General features: G+C 39.3%; 1 protein-coding gene and 1 pseudogene across 1 annotated transcript; one reads left to right on the top strand and one right to left on the bottom strand.

Moving 5' to 3' along the window:
- Positions 1–13,584: 13,584 nt before the first annotated feature.
- LOC141828926 (uncharacterized) lies at positions 13,585–14,106 on the top strand (annotated as a pseudogene).
- A 4,179-nt stretch (positions 14,107–18,285) lies between these two features.
- LOC141830204 (membrane protein PM19L-like) lies at positions 18,286–19,100 on the bottom strand. The gene is made up of 4 exons (XM_074717687.1): positions 18,974–19,100; positions 18,675–18,894; positions 18,548–18,593; positions 18,286–18,384 (listed from the first exon to the last, which is right to left on the bottom strand). The coding sequence occupies exons 1-4, from the start codon at positions 19,098–19,100 to the stop codon at positions 18,286–18,288; spliced, it is 492 nt and encodes a 163-aa protein (XP_074573788.1).
- Positions 19,101–22,497: the final 3,397 nt, after the last annotated feature.

The following is a 22,497-nucleotide window of genomic DNA, read 5'->3' as shown; positions in this document are numbered from 1 at the left end:
CATCTTGTACCCACTTAGTTTAGGACATGATCTATGTGTTGGTCCCCACTAAGCTGACTACGTCACATCTACCCCAAGATGTTTTATTGTCCCGTGGATTCAAGTTACTTGTACATGTGTCCAAGAGTACCGTACTCTTGATATGTAATGCTTTGGCCAAAGACTTTTGGTAACAATTCTGACAAGCGGTCGCAAGGTATATGTCTCCTTTTTCAAGGAGTGGTAAATCCTCTATGGGTTATTCAAACACTTTTGAGCACTTCAACTTATACCCAATCATCCTGGGTCCACTCCTCCTTGGAGATGCTTGCTTAAGATGTCAAAGTATAAGCCTCCGTGACTAAGGTGACTTGAATACCGCAAGTCAAAGAAAACTCGTACTTAAGCTGCACTGAGATCTTCATTGACATATTTACAAAAGTATATGAAGTCTCATGGCAGGTCACTCCAATGAACTGGTTGCCTTTAACCAACATCCATGTTTTACTTTTAACATCCAATGTCTCCAGGAGTGAGATCGGTTGCTTGGCTAATCAAGGAGTTTAAACATGCTAGTCTTAACAGAATCGATGACGTTCGTGCTCATCAATTCCTCGACTAGGGATAATTTTAATACATTCAGAATTGCACATGTAGAGATGCTCATGAGTTGTGATTCAATCACAAATTCTCTCATGCTATGAATCATATTGCGGGCATTCAGTATTTAAGTTTAAGATCCAATCAAACACATAGAAAATGTGCACTCAAATAGTGCATATATAACCATAAGGCGATTGCCTTAGGACATCTCTCAAATTTAACATTTACATGATATCTGGCGACTAATATGAATAACGAAGGCACTAAAAAGAAACTCAAAAGTAATAACTCTAATGTAAGGGTTTGTGATAGAGGAAAATAAGTAGAGGGTGGAGCCAGGAGACAGAGATGGACCTGACTTGGTGGTGTAGACGGGGGAGCCTCCAGCCGCTTCTAGAAGACAAAGGGGAAGAGGAGTGAGGCACTCCAGGCGATGGCCCAGGAAGCAGAGTCCAAGAGCTTGGACAGCCAACCGTTGTCACGTTCCGCCGCTCGGTGGTCGCGGACGGGCCTTGCGGGCATAAGGGGGCGGTCGTAGGGCGCCATGCAGCGGAAGTAACACCTCCGGATCTTGCCTCCGATCCCTTTGTGCCTCCGGAATAGGCTTGAAAAACCCTTTGTCGAAACCAAACGACATCGTGAAAGGTGGAGCGGCGGCCTGCGCCCTGGAGAAGGCGACGAAGACCGTGTTCGCTCCTGTCGAGGATAAAACTGGTGCTGCCTATATGTTATACTGCACCGGGATCGAGATTCGGAGAGGAGAAGCTGTGCGGAGCGGCGAGAGAGGAAGAGAGGCAAGGAGTGGTGCGAGAGGGGATAGGAGAAGAGGAGAGGCACTAGGTCAAGACGGGCGAAATCCTTGAAGCAGACCGCGGACCGCACAATAAGAAGATCCTCGATATAAGATATCCTCAAAGATAATACTTTTTAAAAAAGCATTGTCTTTGACCAACAAAAAAATCGCTAATAAACAACGCTTTCTGAAAAAGCGTTGTCTTTGACAAAAAAAAAGCGCTAATAGACTATGCTTTCTGAAAAAACGTTGTCTTTGATTTTTAAAAGACAACATTTTTATTAAAAACATTGTTAAATAAAAAAAGATAACAGTTTTGACAAAAAATCGTTGTCTTTCTAGCGTTATCTATTCAATATTTTCTTGTAGTGCAACAACAACAACTAAATCCTATCCTACTAGATGGGGTTGACAATATATATGAATTCTTTTGTCATTGGATTTTATCCTCTATTATATCATCATTTATATTTAAATAAATTTTATTTTATTTTATTATTGATAACTAAGTCTTTTTTTATCTTCCTCTTTCTCGTTTAATATGCATATTTGTCAGAGTTTCACATCGCCTAATTAGATTATTTCTCAAAAAAAACAATCAATAAATCTAGATTGAGATTCAATAAATATAAACATCATTAATACCCTTCTAATTTACCCTTCTAATTTTAAACTGCCTAAAATTTCTAGCTTCGCTTCTATGTATGTGTGTTGACTACCATAAAACAAATAGTTGACTAAACCCCCAATCAATATATGAAACAATCCAAATCCAAGTGCGATTATGTGCTAAAGATTGATTTAGGAAGTTGAATGGTGTTGGGACAGTTGAATGAAAACCAAGAATATTTGACTTGAGGCAATAACAATTAGATAACAATCGTTATGAATAAAGTCCAAGATTACTGGATTAGTCAACAAATCTACACTAACTAGTCGATTAATGGTGATTGATATGATTCTATAAATAGTAAACATTGGCATTTCAAATAGCATAACCCTCACACTTTCTACGCAATTCAAGAAACAATGTGAGTACTCTATCTACAACAAAATTCTGCAACGGTCGAGTTTTTCATTGTAATATTTCTTATTCTATAGTTTTTGTCTTTACTTTACCATTCCTTTTGGTTTCTTTGATTTTGATATTTTATTCTTCTTACTCTTATTATTTTATTACTATAACTAGCTTTCTAAAAAGGTTTCATCTTCGAAAGTTTTTTAGGAAGAAGAAAATATAGTAGTTTTTAGAAACGACTCACCTTATGAATTCTTAGGTTATAATACACTAGAAACTCAAGGTTCCAACCATGTGAAATACCTATATTATTTTCTCTTGTTTATTACTTTTATATCTCCAAGTTACTCACATGAATATTTCTTTATCTTTGCAAAAGTTGCTAAAAACCAATTTTCCACTACATATTCATTTCATACTTAAAAAGGCATTTCATCCAGATTTCCTTAAATCCATTTTGTATATTTATACAACTTTTTTAAAACACGTTTATGTCTACTACAAATTTTCGAAGAACTTAAAATCTCTCTTTTATTACAATTCATTAAAGTATTCAATGACATTTTATTGCTACATTTAAAAATTTTAGATAAAATTTTCAAAATTATTTGGGTCAATTATCTATTGACAAATAAATAATTGAATGATGATTGATTGGCAAAAATTTGTTACCTCCACGTATCATGCAGGATAAAGTCATAAAGTCAGTTCATCCTTAAGAAAATATTTCAGAATCTTTCTAAATTGAAATAAATATTTCAAAATATATCTTAAACATCTATAAAAGAGGACTCATACCCATAGACATAGGTATGCACACATCAAACCTCAATTTCTGTAAGTCTTTAAATTTCTTCCTCACGTAAAATCATAACTTGAGCGTCGGAGTGACTTGTCGGGATCCACCTCCAATGCAATTCTAATTCTTTTTTTGAGTGCTTCTCAGGTCTCTTCATCTCTTTGGGCGACTATCTTCGAGGAGCATATGTCACGTCCCGAGATACAGCTGTCCGAAAAATTTTGACAAATCTCCCCTGTAACAATTCAACTTTCCTGAATACAATTCAATATAGGGCCCCCATGACTACTCGACAATACAAAATAGGTATTAAAACTACTAAACTATATGAATGAGGCCCACACGGCCACAAACCATATATCCAACACACGCATCAAATGTACCAACCACAACAACAACCACTCCACATAAAACAACGAAAAACCCACAGCATATCGGTAGTGCTCACAACAAAATCAAGCGACAAACTCCATAAGTCTAGATACAAAAATTTCACAACAGAATTCTAACAAGATCCATATCTACACGAATACAAATACAAGTCCAAATCACAGATACGTATAAGAACTCCACAAATCACACATCAAAAATAAACCAAAACCACACAACCACATAAAATTTGAAAATCATACGAAGTCACCCAAACTGATACTTCTCCTTCTGTGAGATGGGGGAGGTCTGACAACACTCCAAGCTTCAAAGTAAATCTCCCTATCTGCTATTTAAGGAAGAATAAAAGACACCCCAGGGTCTGAGTAGTAAGTATAAAATACTTAGTGGGATACAAGACAGAAGTGTACAACATATATATAAACATGGATATCAAAGATATACGGTCTCCCAAGGTAATACATAATGAAAAAGGTCAATACTACATAACAGGTAATATGAATCATGCAAATTTAAACAATGCATGTAATGTGATGCGGGTGTTTTGCATGAGAATTTATTTATTTACAATTCCCTTATATTATTGTGTCACTTACACCCGTCAAAATTTATTATTTATTTATTACCAAACCTCTTATTTATCGCCTTAAATGGTATAGGGAGGTCCGGGTCGTCTCTCTCTTGGACTCAATGATTGGATGTTTATTCTAGACTGTTGCAGGGTTTTTTATTGACTTTATTCATTCCTATTGACAACCGTCATTATTAACAATTGTTTATACAATTAATGAAACAATGTTAAATCCACTAAACTACAACTTATTAAACATTATAAACACAATAATATACATGCATACAACATGTCCATTTACATAACCTACAACATAAACTTACAACATACAAATTTATACAATCATTATTTATACAACATATAACATATAGCATACAACATGAAATTCATGTACACAACATATAAACAACTAGGTTACAATAACATACAACATATAATGGTTTATTCATAAACATTAATCAAACAACATATCATACATCAACCCCAAAAATAACCTACACAACCTCATACAACAACTACAAAATCTGTTAGAATTAGTGTTAGCAATTAGGATTACGTTTGAAGTTAGGGTTAGAATTAGGAATTAGGGTTAACAATTAGAGTTAATGTTAGAATTAGAATTAAGGTTATAATTTGAATTAAGGTCAGGATTAAATCAGTGTTAGAATCAGGGTTAAGATTAGAACATACAACAACAATCAATTAACATCAAAATTAACCTAGAAATTAGGGTTAGGATTAAAACATATGTACAAGCATTCGGACTCATATTTACAACATATACACAATATACATAGTGAATGGGGATTTTGATATATAAACATAGAACTGAACAAGTAATAGACAAAACAAAGAACTATCATGCTAGGGTTAGGGAAATCCTTCCCTTTCCTTCCCTATTCGGCCCCAAATAGTCCAACACCAACAAAGACAATGACGTAGTGACGATGGATTCACCGGAGAAATCACTCACGGCAAACACGAACGGAGCAGCAAAGCACGAAGCCTCTCCTATTCTAACCTCATACCTGCTGAAATCACAGACAGAATATCAGATTAAGAAACAGAAAAACACATCTTACCCTGCTGTTTCCGATGACAATGAAGATGGACGGCGAAGACCGGCGCATTTGATGAAGTCACAGACAAGAGACAGAGGGATTTCCGTTGAAGTCACAGACGGAATCCTCTTCGGCCCTACCGTAGGGAATGCGAAAAACGTTCACCATCCAAGATACTGCCGGAACTGGTCGGAGATAACCGGAGAAGAAAAGGGGCAGATAGGCAAAGCTTGGCCGGAGAACACAGTGACGGAAACAAGTGGTTGGCGGAACAGAGCACTGCTGGACGGCGGTGGAAACACAAAAGAAAACACAGTGGAGGCGATGGCACAGCTGTGAACACAATGGAGGTGGAAACACGGTGGTGAAGACACGGTGGAGGCGGTGGCACACAGTGGTCGGCGATGGAACAAAGAGGCGGTTGGCGCAACAGAACAGATGGAACACAGGTGGTCGGCGCAATAGAACAGATGGAACACAGGTGGTCGGCGCAAGCTCTGGGCGACGACTGAGGAAAAATAGAAGAGAAGCTCGGAAAACCTAGATCACGGCTTCGGCGGCTGAGGAAAAATCGCAGGAAGAAGACTGTAGCAACCCTAGCACCACCCCCTTGCAATTGAACCGGCCAATGACCTTTTAAATCTTGCTTGAACCGGCCAATGAACCGGACCGGGCATGACTTGAACCAGCAATGGATTTGGGCTGAGCTTTTGATTGTGGGCTGGGCTTATTTAATGGATTGGGCTAGCTTGACTTTTGGATTGCAATTGAATGGAATGGGCTAAGCTTCAATGGAACCCAACTGATTTTGGTTATGTTGAATTGGATTAAGCTGATCGAACCGAATTGACTTCACCCGAACTGAATTGAACTCAGTCTGAACCTCACAATTGAAATTTAACCTGTTTTAAATCTGATTGAGCCACATATGAATCTGATTTGAATCCGAACTCGAATCAAGATTAACTTTCTTCAAATTGATTTACTGCAAGAATCAAATGCACAAATTAATATCCATAAATTCCCCTAATTTAATGCAAATTCCAATAAAGACCATAAAATCATCTAAAATAAAGAAATAGCCCAAACATCCAATTTATAACATGAAATCTAATAAAAAAATAACCCAATGTGATCCTGATTAACCCGGTCAAATAGCCAGTTATCAGTAGGGAGCGGGGAAGATATCTCAGGGGTGCTATCCAGCTGCCTGGTCACTATCTGCACTTAACACCCCCAAATACTCACCTAGTGCAGTGAACTGGGGCGCACGATAGGAATCACCCGCTCCAACAACAGATCAACTATACGCGAGGGGGAAGGTCAGTATTCTAGGAGAGCTATCTAACTAGTCCTGATCGCACCCACACAGACAGTGCTATAATGATCTCACTCCTGTACCACTATTAATAATGGTCTAGTGAGAGCCAACAACAACAACAACAATCAACAACACTTATTATTAGCATGTAGATGTTATGATGCACAGCTCAACTAATAATGACTACATCTACCAGGGTATACTCAACATCAATCAGAACAAGCCATCACATATCAACAATAAAGAAATGAGATTGTATTGATATCAAATAGATCATATTCAAGGTCAACAGTTTATATATAAGCAACGAGTGTAATAAGGATAACAACAGGATAGTAAGGGTAACAACAGGGTAGTAAGGATAACAATAAGATAATTAATAACAGATTTATAATAAATCATGCACTACGAACAAGACCTATATTGACCAAGTACAGGGTACCCACCAAATCTTAGAACCTAACATAACTACAGCCTAAATGAAAGAACAATATCTCAAAGGAATGGATGATAAAGGATCCTACCTTTTCTGAGAAGGTAGCTATCAGTGATGCTGCCCGCTGCTGAAGCCTTATGCGAATTCAACGTGCTTCCGCGAGATGTTCTCACTAACGTGAGGGACAGTCACTCGATTTGATTGGAGGAGACCGATCGTAGAGAAAGTCGTTGTTATTGAGGGAGGAGCGGTAGCTGATTCCTCTATTTTGCGATCGAAAGGCTTCTCACAAAGGAGCAAGCGGCGACAAACTTTGCTTCTTAAGCGGACGACTTGAGGAAGAAGGGAGGCAATGCTGCAGGTCTCTGTTCACGCGATCCTTGAAGGTGTCTCAAGTTTTCCCAATCGAACCCCTTTCAACCGAAAGCGGTAGTGCTAGGGTTCTGGCGCATGCTCAGAAAGGGTCGCTTGGCTTGGTGGAGAAGGTGTGGCGCAATGCGATCAAGGAAGAAACGCGGCCTCGTCTCTCTTCTCCGCGGTTGGCCACACCGAACAGAGGCCTCAAAATCGCGATTTTGAGAACGAGGAGGGCGGCACTAGTCGGCAGGGGATAGCGGCAGCGACGGAAGAAGGTGACGGCGGAGCCGGTGGCACAGGCGGCGGCGCTGTGATTCTCCATGCGGCGAGCGGCAAAGGCGGCGGCGCTGTGATTCTCCATGCAGCGAGCGGCAAAGGGGCGATCACAAGGGAAGGCATAGTGCGGGCAGGCGAGTCGCGATTCCCGTTTTAAAGAGGAACTACAGTGATTATTAAATTGGGATTAGGGTTTGGGCTAATCTGGTCACGCGGCGCGGATGAACTTGCTTATAACCTAAGGAAATGAACCAAATCTGAACCCGACATAATTGTAGCAAATCGGGTTCAAACTTGGTTCGTTTGGTTCAATAACTAAACGACTTCTGATTTGACCAAAACTAATTTTGTTCATCTTCCCAAGACGAAGCTTCTCATCGCATCCATTCTGCCAAACTCTCTTCCATCATGAACCAAACCAAGTTGATTCAGTTTGGTTCAAAATTAAATCATTTGGTTAACTAACCAAATGACCTCTGATTTAAACAAAATCAGTTTTGTTTATTTCATCTTCGCAAGATGAGTTTCAATCTCTCCACTGACAAAAATTTTTTGTTTCTTACATTCTCCCCACTAATAAAAATTTAATCCTCAAATTTACTATCTACATACTATAGTGCAAAAATATCATAGTAATGACCATGTCCGAATTTCACACTGATCGACTGGGTAGCTGAATGGGATATAGTCTACCACTGCTCTAGCTGAAGCTGACTCTGAGGTACTGATGCCGACTGATGAATATACTGATAAGGAAAACTATAAGAAGTTGGTACTGTTGGTAGCTGTTGCTGCACCGAGGTCGTCGAATAATAGATCTCTGACTGTGGAGTTTTCGATAACACTACATACTCTCTCCCTTGTAACTGGTACATCTGCTCTTAAAGCGGTAAAGGTTTTTACTGAAGGGGTGCTCTATGCCTCGGTATGTGTGGTATATGAAAAAGTATCCATCAAATTCTCCAACCAGAAACGTGTAAACCATGGGTCAGATCCCCCATGGGATAAAGCAAATTGATCCTTAACGGACTTTGTTGACAATGATATTCGACTCTTATCCATAATCTTACTAACAATATTCTGTACCGAGGCCATCGAGGGTATTTCCTGAGCTCAAGAACCCTGTCCCACAACTGTAGGATTACAGGTCTGCTCCCGACTACCCACATCAACCTCGAGAATGTTGGTGCAATAGTTGCCCCAAGTACATTGAGTTTCAATGTTTGGCTAAACTATGTTTGAAGTTAGGCAATTCTTGTTGATCTAATATGTGTGATGCAAGTTTGCAGGAAAGTCCAAGCGTAGTCTTGGCAAAGGAAAGTCCAAGCGTAGTCTTGGCAAAAGAAAAGTCCAAGGGTGGTCTTGGCAAAGGAAAAGTCCAAGGGTGGTCTTGGCAAAGGAAAAGTTCAAGGGTGGTCTTGGCAAGGAGAAGTCCAAGGGTGGTCTTGGCAAGGAGAAGTCCAAGGGTGGTCTTGGCAAAGACTTGACATGACAAAGCTGATGGAAGCATCTCAGGCTAGTGCAGGGAGGCATGAGGCTGTGGGAGGTGTTTGAAGGCCGAGGTCTAGGTCAAGAGAAGCTGAAATGGGATTTTTCAGCTTCACCAGTCGACTGGCCCTGCCAGCAGTCGACTGCTCATAAATCAGACGCACACAGAAAGATCAGTCGAGCCAGAGGAAGACAGGAGTCGACTGGGCAGTCGACTGGTATTATGGTTAGTCGACTGTTGCCAGTCGACTGGTCTTGGACAGTCGACTGATATTTGAACGTTGCAGAAAATTGGCAAGCATTTAATGCGCTTTAATGCGAGATTTTATTGCCGATTGAAGGCATCAGTCGACTGGCCCTGCCAGCAGTCGACTGATGTTGCAGAGATTATAAAAGAAGCCTGCATGAGAACAACTCAATCTTTTTGCTATTCTTTCATTCTTTGTGCTTCTTCTGAGAACTTGTTTGTTGTCTATTCTCTGCTTTATTCCTCTCCTCCTAAACAATATTTCATATCATATTTGAGGAGATCTGAAGAGTTGTAAAGGTTTCTCCGCCTTCGAGGTTTTCGAGAAGGAGAAGATTCATAGTGCATCGGGTGTGTGCGTGCGTGTGGATCCTTGGATTAGTCACCTCTGCGGAGGTGGATACCAAGTAAAATAAACCGGGTTAGCGTTGATCTCTTTCTTTCTCTTTTATATTTTTGCTTCCGCTAATCTCTGTGCAGAGAAAGATTAAGAAAAATCGAGAAACGCTATTCACCCCCCTCTAGCTATTCAACCGATCCTAACAGAGAATTCCCAGCTCTACTGACTTAGTAGGTCATCTCAGTGGCCGACCACGTATTCGGTTTTGTGCAGGGGTCATAATAAAATCAAATATTACCTGCTCACATAACTACTATAATTTCTAAGAAATGTAAAAAATATACTAGATATTTTACATACAATTGCTTAGAGAGATCATGTCGTTGTCTGTCCCATCTCACAATCTGGATCGAATAGCCAAAATAAGATGAAAAATCCAAACGAACTAATATGGACCTTGCAACCTAGGACTCAACTAAATATGCTCTGATACCATAAAATTGGTATCATATAAATAAAAAATACCATGATAAATCTGGAAGAAACTAAAATGGACTCCGAAACTTGGCTCTAATACCATAAAATTGTCACGTCCCGAGAGATAGTTGTCCGAAAAATTTTGACAGCATCTCCCCTATAACAATTTAACTTTCCTGAATACAATTCAACATAGGGCCCCCACAGCCGCTCAACAATACAAAATAGGTATTAAAACTACTAAACTATATGAATGAAGGCTCACACGGTCATATACCACATATCCAACACATGTGTCAAATATAGCAACCACAACAACAACCACTCCACATACAACAACGAAAAATCCAAAGCATATCGGTAGTGCTCATAACAAAATCAAGTGACAAACTCCATAAGTCTACGATATAGAAATTTTACAACAGAATTCTAACAAGATCCATATCTACACGAATACGAACATAAGTCCAAATCACAAATACATACAAGAACTCCACAAACCATGCATCAAAAACAAACCAGAACTACACAACCACATAAAATATGAAAATCATACAAAGTCACCCAAACTGATACTTCTCCTACTGGGAGATGGGGGCAGTCTGGCAGTATTCCAAGCTTCAAAGTAAATCTTCTTATCTACTACCTGATGAAGAATAAAAGACACCACATAGTCTGGGTAGTGAGTATAAAATACTCAATGTGATACAAGATAAAAATGCATAACATATATATAAACATGGATATCAAAGATATACAGTCTACCAAGGTAATACATAATAAAAAAGGTCAATAGTACATAAGAGTTAATAGGAATCATACAAATTCAAATAATGCATGTAATGTCACATAATGCAACAATTATATATCAAACAAGTGCAACAACCACACATAGATGTAGTAAAATAAACTATAAAAAATGTAGCAAAATAATCTACCAACAAATGTATGCACATATGCAACACACATCACAAGTAACATGCATGGTCACTGTCTACACTCGTTACCCCTAGACACCCACACAAGTAGTGAACTGTGGCGCACAATAAGACAACTGCACACACTCTAACAACAGACCACTACACATGAGTGGGGAGTGGAGAAGATATCTCAGGGGAGTTATCTAGCTGCCTGATCACTATCTGCACTCAACATTCCCAGACACTCACCGAGTGCAGTGAACTGGGGTGCACGAACAGGAATCACTTGCTCCAACAACAGATCAATTACACACGAGGGGGAGGGGCAGTATTCTAGGAAAGCTATCTAGCTAGTCTTGGTCGCACCCACACAAGCAGTGCGTCGCACCCACACAGGCAGTGCTATACTGCTCTCACTCATGTACCACTATCAACAATGGTCTAGTGAGAGCCAACAACAACAATAACAATCAACAATACCTACTATTAGCTTATAGATGTTATGATGCAAAGCTTAACTAATAATGACTACATCTACCAGGGTATACTCAATATCAATCAGACCAAGCCATCACAGATCAACAATAAAGAAATGAGACTGTATTGATATCAAATAGATCATATCCAAGGTCAACAATTATGTATAAGTAATGAGTGTAATAAGTATAATAATAGGATAGTAAAGATAACAACAGGGTAGTAAGGATGATAATAAGATAATTAATAACAGATTTATAATAAATAATGCACTACGAACAAGACGTGTATTAACCAAGTACAGGAGTACCCACCAAATCTTAGAACCTGACATAACTGCAACCTAAATGAAAGAACAATATCTGAAAGGAATGGATGATAAAGGATCTTACCTTTTCTGAGAAGGTAGCTATCAGTGATGTTGCCCGCTGCTGAAGCCTTACATGAATTCAATGTGCTTCCGCGAGACATTCTCACTGACACGAGGGACAGTCGCTCGATTTGACTAGAGGAGACCGATCGCAGAGAAAGTCATCGTTGTTAAGGGAGGAGCGGTAGCTAATTCCTCTATTTTATGGTCGGAAGGCTTCTTGCGAAGGAGGAAGCGATGGTGAACTTTGCTTCTCAAGCGGACGGCTTGAGGAAGAAGGGAGGCAACGCTGCAAGTCTCTGTTCAGCGATCCTTGAAGGCGCCTTGAGTTTTCCCATCGAACCCCTTTCAACTGAAAGCGGCAGAGCTAGGGTTCTGGCACGTGCTTAGAAAGGGTCGCTTGGCTTGGTGGAGAAGGTGTGGTGCAATGCGATCGAGGAAGAAATGTGACCTCACCTCTCTTCTTCGCGGTTGGCCACACCGAACAGAGGTCTCAAAATCACAATTTTGAGAACGAGTAGGGCTGCACTAGTCGACAGGGGACGACGACAGGGGTAGATGATCGCGATAGGACGAGGAAGGCAGCGGCAGAGCCAGTGGCACAGGTGGCAGCACTGAGATTCTCCACGTGGTGGGCAGTGAAGGGGCAATTGCGGGAGAAGGCACAGTACGGGCAGGCGAGTTGCGATTCCCTTTTTAAAGAGGAGCTATAGTGATTTTTAAATCAGGATTAGGGTTTGGGCTAATCTGGTCATGCGGCGCTGTTGAACCGGCTTATAACCTAAGGAAATGAACCAAATCTAGACCGGGCATAACTGTAGCGAACCAAGTTCAAACATGGTTCACTTGGTTCAATAACCAAACGACTTCCGATTTGATCCAAACTAATTTTGTTTAATTAATATTTTCAAGATGAAGCTACTCATCACATCTATTTTGCTAAACTCTCTTCCATCATGAACCAAACCAAGTTGGTTCAGTTTGGTTTAAAATTAAATCATTTAGTTCACTAACCAAACGACCTCTAATTTAAATGAAATCAGTTTGATTTATTTCGTCTTCACAAGACAAGTTCCAATCTCTCCACTGACAAAAATTTCCGTATCCTACAGCATATATATTAGCTTGTTGGTCAGTGGCTTGATCGTCTATAGTATTTTGGCCAGAATAAATTAATACCGTCTATAGAAAATTTGAGCCCAGATGCTATGATGGTTAATACCAGAAGACTTAATGGCAATCATGACTCCGTCGGAGAGAAAAGCTACGGTGATGTAATAACTATGACACTATAAAAAAATCCTTCTTGATTTTCTTTTATTTTCCTTGGTGCTGCCGTGGGATTTGGCAACAAAAAAAAATCTTCTTTGATACCATCGATCCATATCCTCCTCAGATCAAAATCCTAAGTTTCTTTTATCTCTCGCAGATGAAACATTATATCTTCGATCTCCTCTTCTCTTTTCTCCTCCATCTCCCCTCTCCAGTCGCCGTCCAAATCTCTATCGCCCTCCGATCGATCTTTGATTCCTCATCTCCCCTCTCTGGTCCCCCTCGGCCGCTATCTTTGATAGGAAGAAATGCCTGAAACAAACGCAACTACGCAGCGACCCTTGAACCTTCTTCCCCAAATTTCAACTCAACTCGTTCTCTAGTACACCATGACAATCGTCTCTTCTTCCTTGTCTTCTTCTAACTTCTTCTTCTTCCTCCTCCTCCTCTCCTATCTTATCCTTCTCTCCCTCATTGTCCCCGAAGTCCACTCCTCGGCTTCTAACAGCACCACCATCTATGATCTTGTCCCTTGGTACGACCTCCCCCTGAGCCTCCTCCCCGACATGGTCAAGTCCTTCTCCCTGAGTTCCAATAGAAGCTTCTCTATTTATCTCGACGACCCTTGCTACGTCGACTTCAAGTATCTCATCTACTATAAGACCAAGGTCTCTGGCATCGTTAAGTACTACAACATCAAGGACCTCAAGGGAGTTAAGGTCCGCCAATTCCTGATTTGACTGGAGGTTGACGTCATCAAGGTCGACCTCCCACCTTCCCAATATATATACTTCCAGGTTGTGTGGATCACGCACAAGCTCAGCGTCGAGCAGTACTGGGCAGTGCATTCCTGCAACGGGAATAAGAAGCTCCTAGAGGGAGCTCAGGAACTTTTCAATTGGTCTCTATAGCTCCAAAATGATGCCATACATACGACAAATAAGTTGGAGAATGCTTCCTACAAGATCTAAATGAAGTGAAATTTTTTGAAAGAAAAAATGATTTGACTATCACTACAACTGGTATAGTTTTGCAATGTTCTAACTACACAATCCAAACAAGTATTTGTAGACATATTATGGCAGTTAATATATTTCTTGAATCGTTGGCGATGGTGTTGGCTCAAGATATTACTCTCTAGTAAATATCATCAGACAAGGAGTCATTCCTACCATTATTGAAATAGAACCTTAACATTAAGCATAAGCCTTTCTCCATATCATTAGGATATTTTCTTTAATACTCTTTATCTTATAATTCATTCATCTGATTACTAATCCTTACAGTATTATAATATTTAATATTTAATCACTTGAAATGTCTCCAGAAACTCTTAGGTGTTTTAAAAAACTCTCTTAGTCTCGGACCAATGACAGCCATCAATAATTACCTTTCTCAGGATTTAATTTCCCTAGACTCGGACATAGTCACGGACAAAATATAAAAACCAGTGGTCTCTCCCATTACTAACGAATCTAAAGCTTGAAGTTGATGATGGGCCGATCTTGTCAATGAAGGGCTCAGACAAATTTAAACCATTTCATCAATGTTAGAAATACAATATTACTAAGTGTTTTCCATGATGATCCAAGATATAATAGGAATTCCTATATCAACCTTCTCATTCCATGATAAAGCAAGGAGTTTAAATCATTATCCAACTTGGACCAATACTAGAGAAAGCTCGGTATATATTCATATCAAAATGACATAGAAGGTTTCATTGAAGTTATTGTAGTTTGGGGATTACTCAAAAAATTTTTAATTATTCTTCAGTTGCTATTTCTTGTTAGCATAAAATTTCTCTCTCTCAAAGATGATTTAGATAACATTTCTTCAATAACAGGGAAGATTTTTTCTTTATCAGTTGAGATTCAGACTTTCTTATGTCGTCTTTTCTAGGGGCAAAGGCTAAATATCGGAATAGTTATAACTGTACAGTGTTGGTTTTCATGATGCTATAATACTTTAACCTCTCTGAATAATGTCAAAATTTTATAACTCCTAGCAAGGTCTTGTTTTTCATATATATTCTTTTTCCATAAGGTTGATTCATCGTTCATCCTTGTTATTGAGTTGGGCGTTCTATTATACTCTCTGAATCATTAGGATATCTTCTTTAACTCTATTTATTTTATAAATTTAGCGAGTCATTAATCCATATAGTATTGCTTCATAAATTTAATATTTTTCTTCTTGAAGTACTTTAAAACTCTCAAGCACGAAGTACTGAGCCTCGAGCTTGCAATATAGCCTTACAACAAGCACGAAGCATCGAGCTTCGAGCTCACGACTTTTCCTTATGATAGGCCTGGACCATCGAGCCCCGAGCTTGCGACTTGATTTTACGACAAGCTCGGGACAGCGAGCCCTAAGCTCACGATTTTATCTTACAACAGGCTCGAAGCACCAAGTCCCAAGCTTGCGATATAACCTTACCACAGACACAAAGCACCGCGCCTCAAGCTCATGACTTTGCCTTATGGCATACCCGGAACATCGAGCCCTGAGCTCGCAACTTGGCCTTATGACAAGCCCGAAACACGGAGCCCTGAACTCGCAACTTTACCTTATGACAAGCCCTGAACACCGAGCCTCGAGCTCATGACTGTGTCTTACGATAAGCCCGGAACACCGAGCCCCAAGCTCGTGACTTTGCCTTATGACAAGCCCGGAACACCGAACCACAAGCTCATAATTTTGCCTTACGACATGCCTGGAGTATCGAGCCCTGAGCTCTCGACTTTGCCTTATGACAGGCCCGGAACACCGAGCCCTGAACTCACGACTTTGCCTTATGACAGGCTAGGAACACCAAGCCCTGAGCTCGTGACTTTGCCTTATGTTAGGCCCGGAATACCAAGCTCTGAGCTTGTGACTTTACCTTACTACAGGCCTGGAACACATAGCTCCAAGCCCAAAACACTAAACCCCCAGCTCGTGACTTTGCCTTACAACAAGCCCGGAATATCGAGCCCCGAGCTCACGATTTTGCCTTACTACAAGCGTGGAACACATAGCTCCAAGCTCGTGACTTTGCCTTATACCAAGCTCCAAGCTCGAGATCCTATTATAGCCACTTCATCCATATGTGGCGGAGCGATGAAACCTCATCAAGGTATCTCGATGACAACTTAACACAGTTTAGTCAGTCAGACTGCACCTCCTTCGACTAGACTAATTGGAGATACTTGTGATGTGGCGGAAATCTGTTACCTCCATGTGTCATGCGGGATAAAGTAATAAAAATGGTTCACCCTTAAGATTAGAAACTTCTAAGACTGTTTCACTCAGAAAATAAATAAAATATTTCAGAATCTTTCTAAATTTGAATGAATATTTTAGAATATGTCTTAAACGGATATTAACAACTCTATAAAAGAGAACTCATACCGATAGGTACAGGTATGTACACATCAATATCAATTTCCTCAAGCCTTTAAATTCCTTCCTCACACAAAATCCTAACTTAAACATTGGAGTGGCTTGTCGAAACCTACCCCTGACGTCATTCTAATTCTCTTTTTGAGTGCTTTTTATGTCTCTTTATCTCTCTGAGTGACTATCTTCGAAGAGCATGTACATCAGTAGGTCGTTGGCTAGTGGCTTGATCGTCCTTGATATTTTGGCCGGAACAATGATATAGTCAATAAACGACATAGTAGATAAAGGGCATGGTTAGCAGCTTGCGATCAAGATCCAACAAATTCAAGCATGATGTTATTCAGGCTAGTTGACTATTGCAAATAACTAGTTTGACTTGACTGACAACACAATTATAAGATGGATTACTCCAAATCCAAATTAAATAGAGGATGTGTCAAAGATTGATTGAGCAAGTCCAAAAAAAATGATAAATCTTAGTTAATCTTATTGGCTATCTTTGAGGGTTACCGGTTCGGCCCCACGAAAGTTTTCCATCGGCTACCAGGGTAAATCGGGAAGTGCACGCAGTGGCTAGTCCAGACGCCCAACATCCTTTAATTGCGCTCCCCATTTGGAGGAAAATTCCTACAAATACGTCGTAGCTGGAGATCAAACCGCAGGTACCTAGGTGACAACCTGAATGTCTTACTGCGGCACCATTGCCCTGGGGACTGATTCAGCAAGTCCAAGATCAATGGATTAGTTGATTAATTTATACTAACAAGTCGATTGATGTTGATGAATCTAACTCTATAAATAGCAAAAAGGCAACTCAAATAAAACATTCCTCATAAGTTCTACTACATTCCAGAAACAATGACAAATACTCCATCTACGATAAGATTTTTCACAGGTCAAGTTCACTATAGTAGTTCTTATTCTATAGTTTTCATCTTTTGCTTTACTAGTACTGTTAGTTTTTTTGATTTTGATTTTTCATTCTTCTAACTCTTATTATTCTCCTACTATAACTAGCTTTGTTAAATTATTTTTCTTGTTTAGGGCGTTGCCAAGAAGGAGAAGATTTAAGAGTTTTCAAGGGAAGACTCACCTGACAAGTCTATAGGTCATGGAGTAAAAATCATATTTCCAAACTATATTAAATTTATGTGTCGTTTTCTCTTATTACTTTTATATCTCCTAGTTACTCGCACAAACTTTTTTGTGTCTATCTTACGGAAATTTTTCAAAAACATCTTTCCATTACACATTCATGTCAAACTTACAAAGGCATTTCATCAAGATTTCTTGAAATCCATTTTGAGTGCTTATAAGAATTTTTAAACACTTTTAATTCCGTTGCAAATTTTTTAAAACTTAAAAACTTTTTTCAAATTATTCAAAAGATAATTTTTTGCTGCATCTCAATAACTCCGATAAAGTTTTCAAAATAACTTTGATGTCTTATCCCCTCCGTAGCATCTCTCTCGATCCAACACAAATAAGTGATTAAATATGGAAGAACTTTGCCACAATCACTTCATCTACATAGAAGGTATATATGAATGAATTACACATAACCCCACTCCAGAAATATACATTCAAGCTGACATGAGAGTTCAACCATTGGAGTAAATAACAAATAACACACCAAAAATCATATCACACCACACAGATTGTCAAATTCAATTAACATCACCATTCAGATAGAGATATATATATAATCAAGTCCTTGTTCTTGCACCAGATGATGCTCCATGTATGACAAGAATGTATATCAACTGTGTAGCGGAAAGAATGATCAGGAAGGCCTCCATGGTTTTCTGCAAGTCCACAACCAAGAAAACTTTAGACTTATCCAAATAATAATAATAATGATGATGATGATGATGATGATGATGATGATTCATGATAAGAATACATGATATTTTTGTATCAAAATTATGTGAGAATTGTACAAAGCTAACAAGAGTAATTATCTCTTACAAGGCGAATGTTTCTTCCCTCCAGATTAGCCTCTTTGCAAGCCAACCTGCAGTATAAGTTTGATTAATATAGTCAAGTTGCTTAGTAAGTACAGAAGTCAAAGGCTTAAGTTCGCTCAATTGCTTACCCCATTGCAAGAAGAGTTAGGCCCCAAGCTACCAAAGCAGAGGACGCAGCAGATGGCAAACTCTCATAATGCCAACTCCGAGCGTGGTGTACTCCAGCAATGGCTGCCGCGGCACCAACAACTCCAGCTATCAACGCAAATATCACAAAGAAGCCAGTGGCTTGGTTCCCAATTGGGAAAAAGACCGGTGAAAAATGAGCTGGAAGTGCAAGTCCTTGACCTGGTTCCAAAATGTTTAGAATCATAGATATCTGTAATTCTGCATGTCTAACAAAGCCTAACGCAACACTCAAATCTACCTATTATGAAGCCATGGTTGATGGCTACATTGAGCGCCCATCCGCCGATGGAAGCCACAATTGCATACATGCAGAAGTTGAGGAAGAGAAGATGAGAAGCAACACGCTGTAACCCCTCGCTGGCCATACTGAACCGCTCTTAGTTGGTTGCACAAAAACGAGGAGGAAAACAAAGTTACTTTGTCTCTGATGCATTGATCTGTGGCAGTTGTCTTGCTTATATAGAGTGTCAGAAGCGGCAAATGCCAGCTATAATTGTTCTTTTCTTCTGAGGCCATGAAGGCATTGAGTAGCCAGGGGGATTGGAAAAAAGGAAGCTTCAAATTTAAGGCAAATGGGAAAAGAAGAAGAAGAAACTTGATGTACAACTTCCTGCTTAATCACTTCTAATTCTTGAACTTGTAGAACTATTTGTGTTTGTTCTTTTGAGGCTTGGAGTTTGTAATGAAACTTTATTCTCCTCAATCCCAAGTTATTCCTTCTGCTAAAGCAAAGCAAGTTCAGGGCCACTTTTGGCCTTTAATTTAATTGAAAGGTAGTTTTTTCTTTTCCATTTTTCCCCCTTTCTTTGTTATTCCTGAAATAGAGGTTTGGGTACCGTCCTAGGAGGCCTTCACTGAATGATTTAAAGAAATAAACAGAAAAGTATGAGAGGAAGGTCTGAATGTAATCCACAGAGAGGTGAGGTATCTTCAGTCTAAGAAATGCTTCTTTTTGTTGTTTTCTTATGTTTTGGTTTTCAAGTAGAGCCCGGAATATCTTAAAAGCAGCCTTATGTATTGCAAATGCTTAAAAATGAACTGAAAATTAGAGCTGTACTAGGTTAAAAAATGGTTCATATAGAGACGACGGTGGATGAGCATCTTCAGGATTTGAATGAAACACTAGACGTTCGTGACAGATATTGGATGGGTTTAAGTTTAGAAGCAATAACAAATCCATATAACATATAGTATTGCGTCAGAGTTTCAGTGATACATCAGTGCAAGTGCATCCTACTACACGAACAACCTAAGCCGAACAACCTAAGCCTAGCTCTAGCTAAGGTTTAATGTCACAACCCATCAATTTTCATGCCCAAAGGTGATTATTTGTTCATGTAGGATCTATCTTTACGCCGTAGAAGGGTGAATAGTATATCTCCTTTTTCATTCTTATTATCTATTAGTTAATTTATGCAGCGGAAATAGTAAAAAAAAGACAAAAGTTTTTACTTAATCCCCCCCTTCCCGACCCAAGTGCTACATCCAAGGTTATGTACGAAGTGTTTGTCCACTAGTGTTTTTCTCCTTTCCAGATACCTTTCAGAGGTAAAGAAATCTCTTATAAGATTGAGATAAAAAATAAGTATAATAATTAAATAATAAAAAATGCAAACAACAAACTCAGTGTTGATCCGATCAGAAAATCTTGAATGTTGCAGTACTCCTCTTGACACTTTTCGAATCACATGAGTAGGACTTTGAGTACTTTAGAGCACTTGAATGAGAGAGCTTTGATTGCAACTAATGATGAAAGTAGATGACTCGACTCCTCTTTTATAGAGCTTGACCAGTACTCTTGTGGTCGCTTGGAATTTCTTCCAAGCGCCTGGACCTTCACTAACTCAGTTGAAAGCTCGATCCTTTTTAGTTGTATATGAGGCTGACTTTTATGACTTTCGATGACCTAGAACCCTCCCAGTTACCTAGATCTTGGTTAAACTTTATGCGATGATCGAAACACACGAAGACGAATCATACTTGGACCCTTTGATCAACTAGGCCTATTTCGATTAATTGGACAAGTCCGATCTCCTAGACCAGTAATTTGGTCGATCGAACTATGGGTTCAATCACCCGGGCCAGTTCACAACTGGTCCTCCAGTTCATAACTGGTCCGCCAGTTCACAACTAGTCTGACCTCCGGGCACACTCCAATCTTTCGAGCCTTCGTCCAGCTGCAACCTCCTACAAAATAAACATGAAAATACTATGCAAGACCTAATACTTGATCTAAGTAACCTACTAGGTTTATGTGCTTAGAGTTCACTCTTCCAAGAATTCTCCTTTGTCATATGTTTAGATCTCAACTGACCACACTAGGACTTCCACAACTAAGTGTTCAAGTCCTAGTTGATCTATCGGGACTTCCATCGTCTAGTTCCCAACTAGGTCTTCCATTACCTAGTTCCTAACTAAGTTTTCCACTGCCTAATTCCCAATTAGATCTACCACAGTCTAGTTCTCAATTAGAACTTCCACTGACTATCAAGCATATTGAAAGATCGAAAAGTGCGATAGAGGGAAGGAGGGTGAATATCGCTTGCAACTTTAGTTTAAAACTTATCTTTTCTTATTTTAAATCAGAACACAGAGGGAATAAAAAAATATACACATAAATTTCACAAGATATTTATTTGGTTCATATACCCTAAGACTACTACTCTCCAAGACCTACAATCCGTTAGGTGTATCGCTTCCCGAATATGTACCACTATATTTTCTCCTTTCAAAAATATTTCAAAGGTGGAGAAACCTTTTACAAATAGAAAGAGTATAGTAACACTTTATTGTACCCCTTTAAAAATGAAATGTAATATATGTAATAAAAGAAAAATATTTGTTACCCACAACGTAGAGATTCAGAGCTTAACATAGGTTGTTTGAGAGGACTGAAACGTAGATAAGTAGAGCTTGCTTGATCGAAGTGATTGCTTGATATGAAATTGTGTACTGAACCTCTGTGTCAAAGTTTTCTTAATAGTAATTTTTTGATCAATTGATCCAACTATCTAGTTGACCGATCCATAGCTTATCCTTCTCGATAAACTGATCCAAATCTAATTTGTTAGTCGACCGATCTACAATTCTGGTTGATCGAACGTCTTCCATACTAGCATTCTATACAAATATATCTGTGATGTGTGTATATATATATATACTATCATACATGAGCATTATTTAGTTTAACTTCTATCTTTTGCATTGATTTCTATCTTTTTAGTTTGGATAACTAATGTCAAAGGTATACAGTCTCAATACGAGAATAATGTCTGTCATGTCATACAAATGCAACAATCATATAACAACAAGTGCATAACCACAATCATATAATAATAAGTGCAACAACCACATTCATATAACAACAAGTACAACAATCATAAATGCAGTAAACAACTACCAACAAATACATGTACATATGTTATGTATGGTCACTGTCTGCACTCGCCACCCTCAGTCACCCACCTAGTGTAGTGAACTGGGACACCAAATAGGACAACTGCACACCCTCCAATAACAGACCACTACACATGAGTGGGGAGCGGGAAAAATATTACTGTCTGCACTCAACATCCCCAGACACCCACACTTTACAGTGAATTGGGGTGCACGATAGGAATCACTCGCTCCAACAACAAATCAGCTACACGCGAGGGGGAGGGTCAGTATTTCAGGAGAGACATTTAGCTAGTCCTAGTCGCACCCACATAGGCAGTGCGATAATGCTCTCACCCACACAGGCAATGAGAGCCAACAACAATA

This window comes from Curcuma longa, chromosome 5, assembly GCF_044706935.1.
Source record: "Curcuma longa cultivar G26 ecotype Majalengka, Jawa Barat chromosome 5, ITB_CL_G26_1.1, whole genome shotgun sequence".
Taxonomy (NCBI): domain Eukaryota; kingdom Viridiplantae; phylum Streptophyta; class Magnoliopsida; order Zingiberales; family Zingiberaceae; genus Curcuma; species Curcuma longa.
This window is presented reverse-complemented; position numbering and strand designations above follow the sequence as displayed.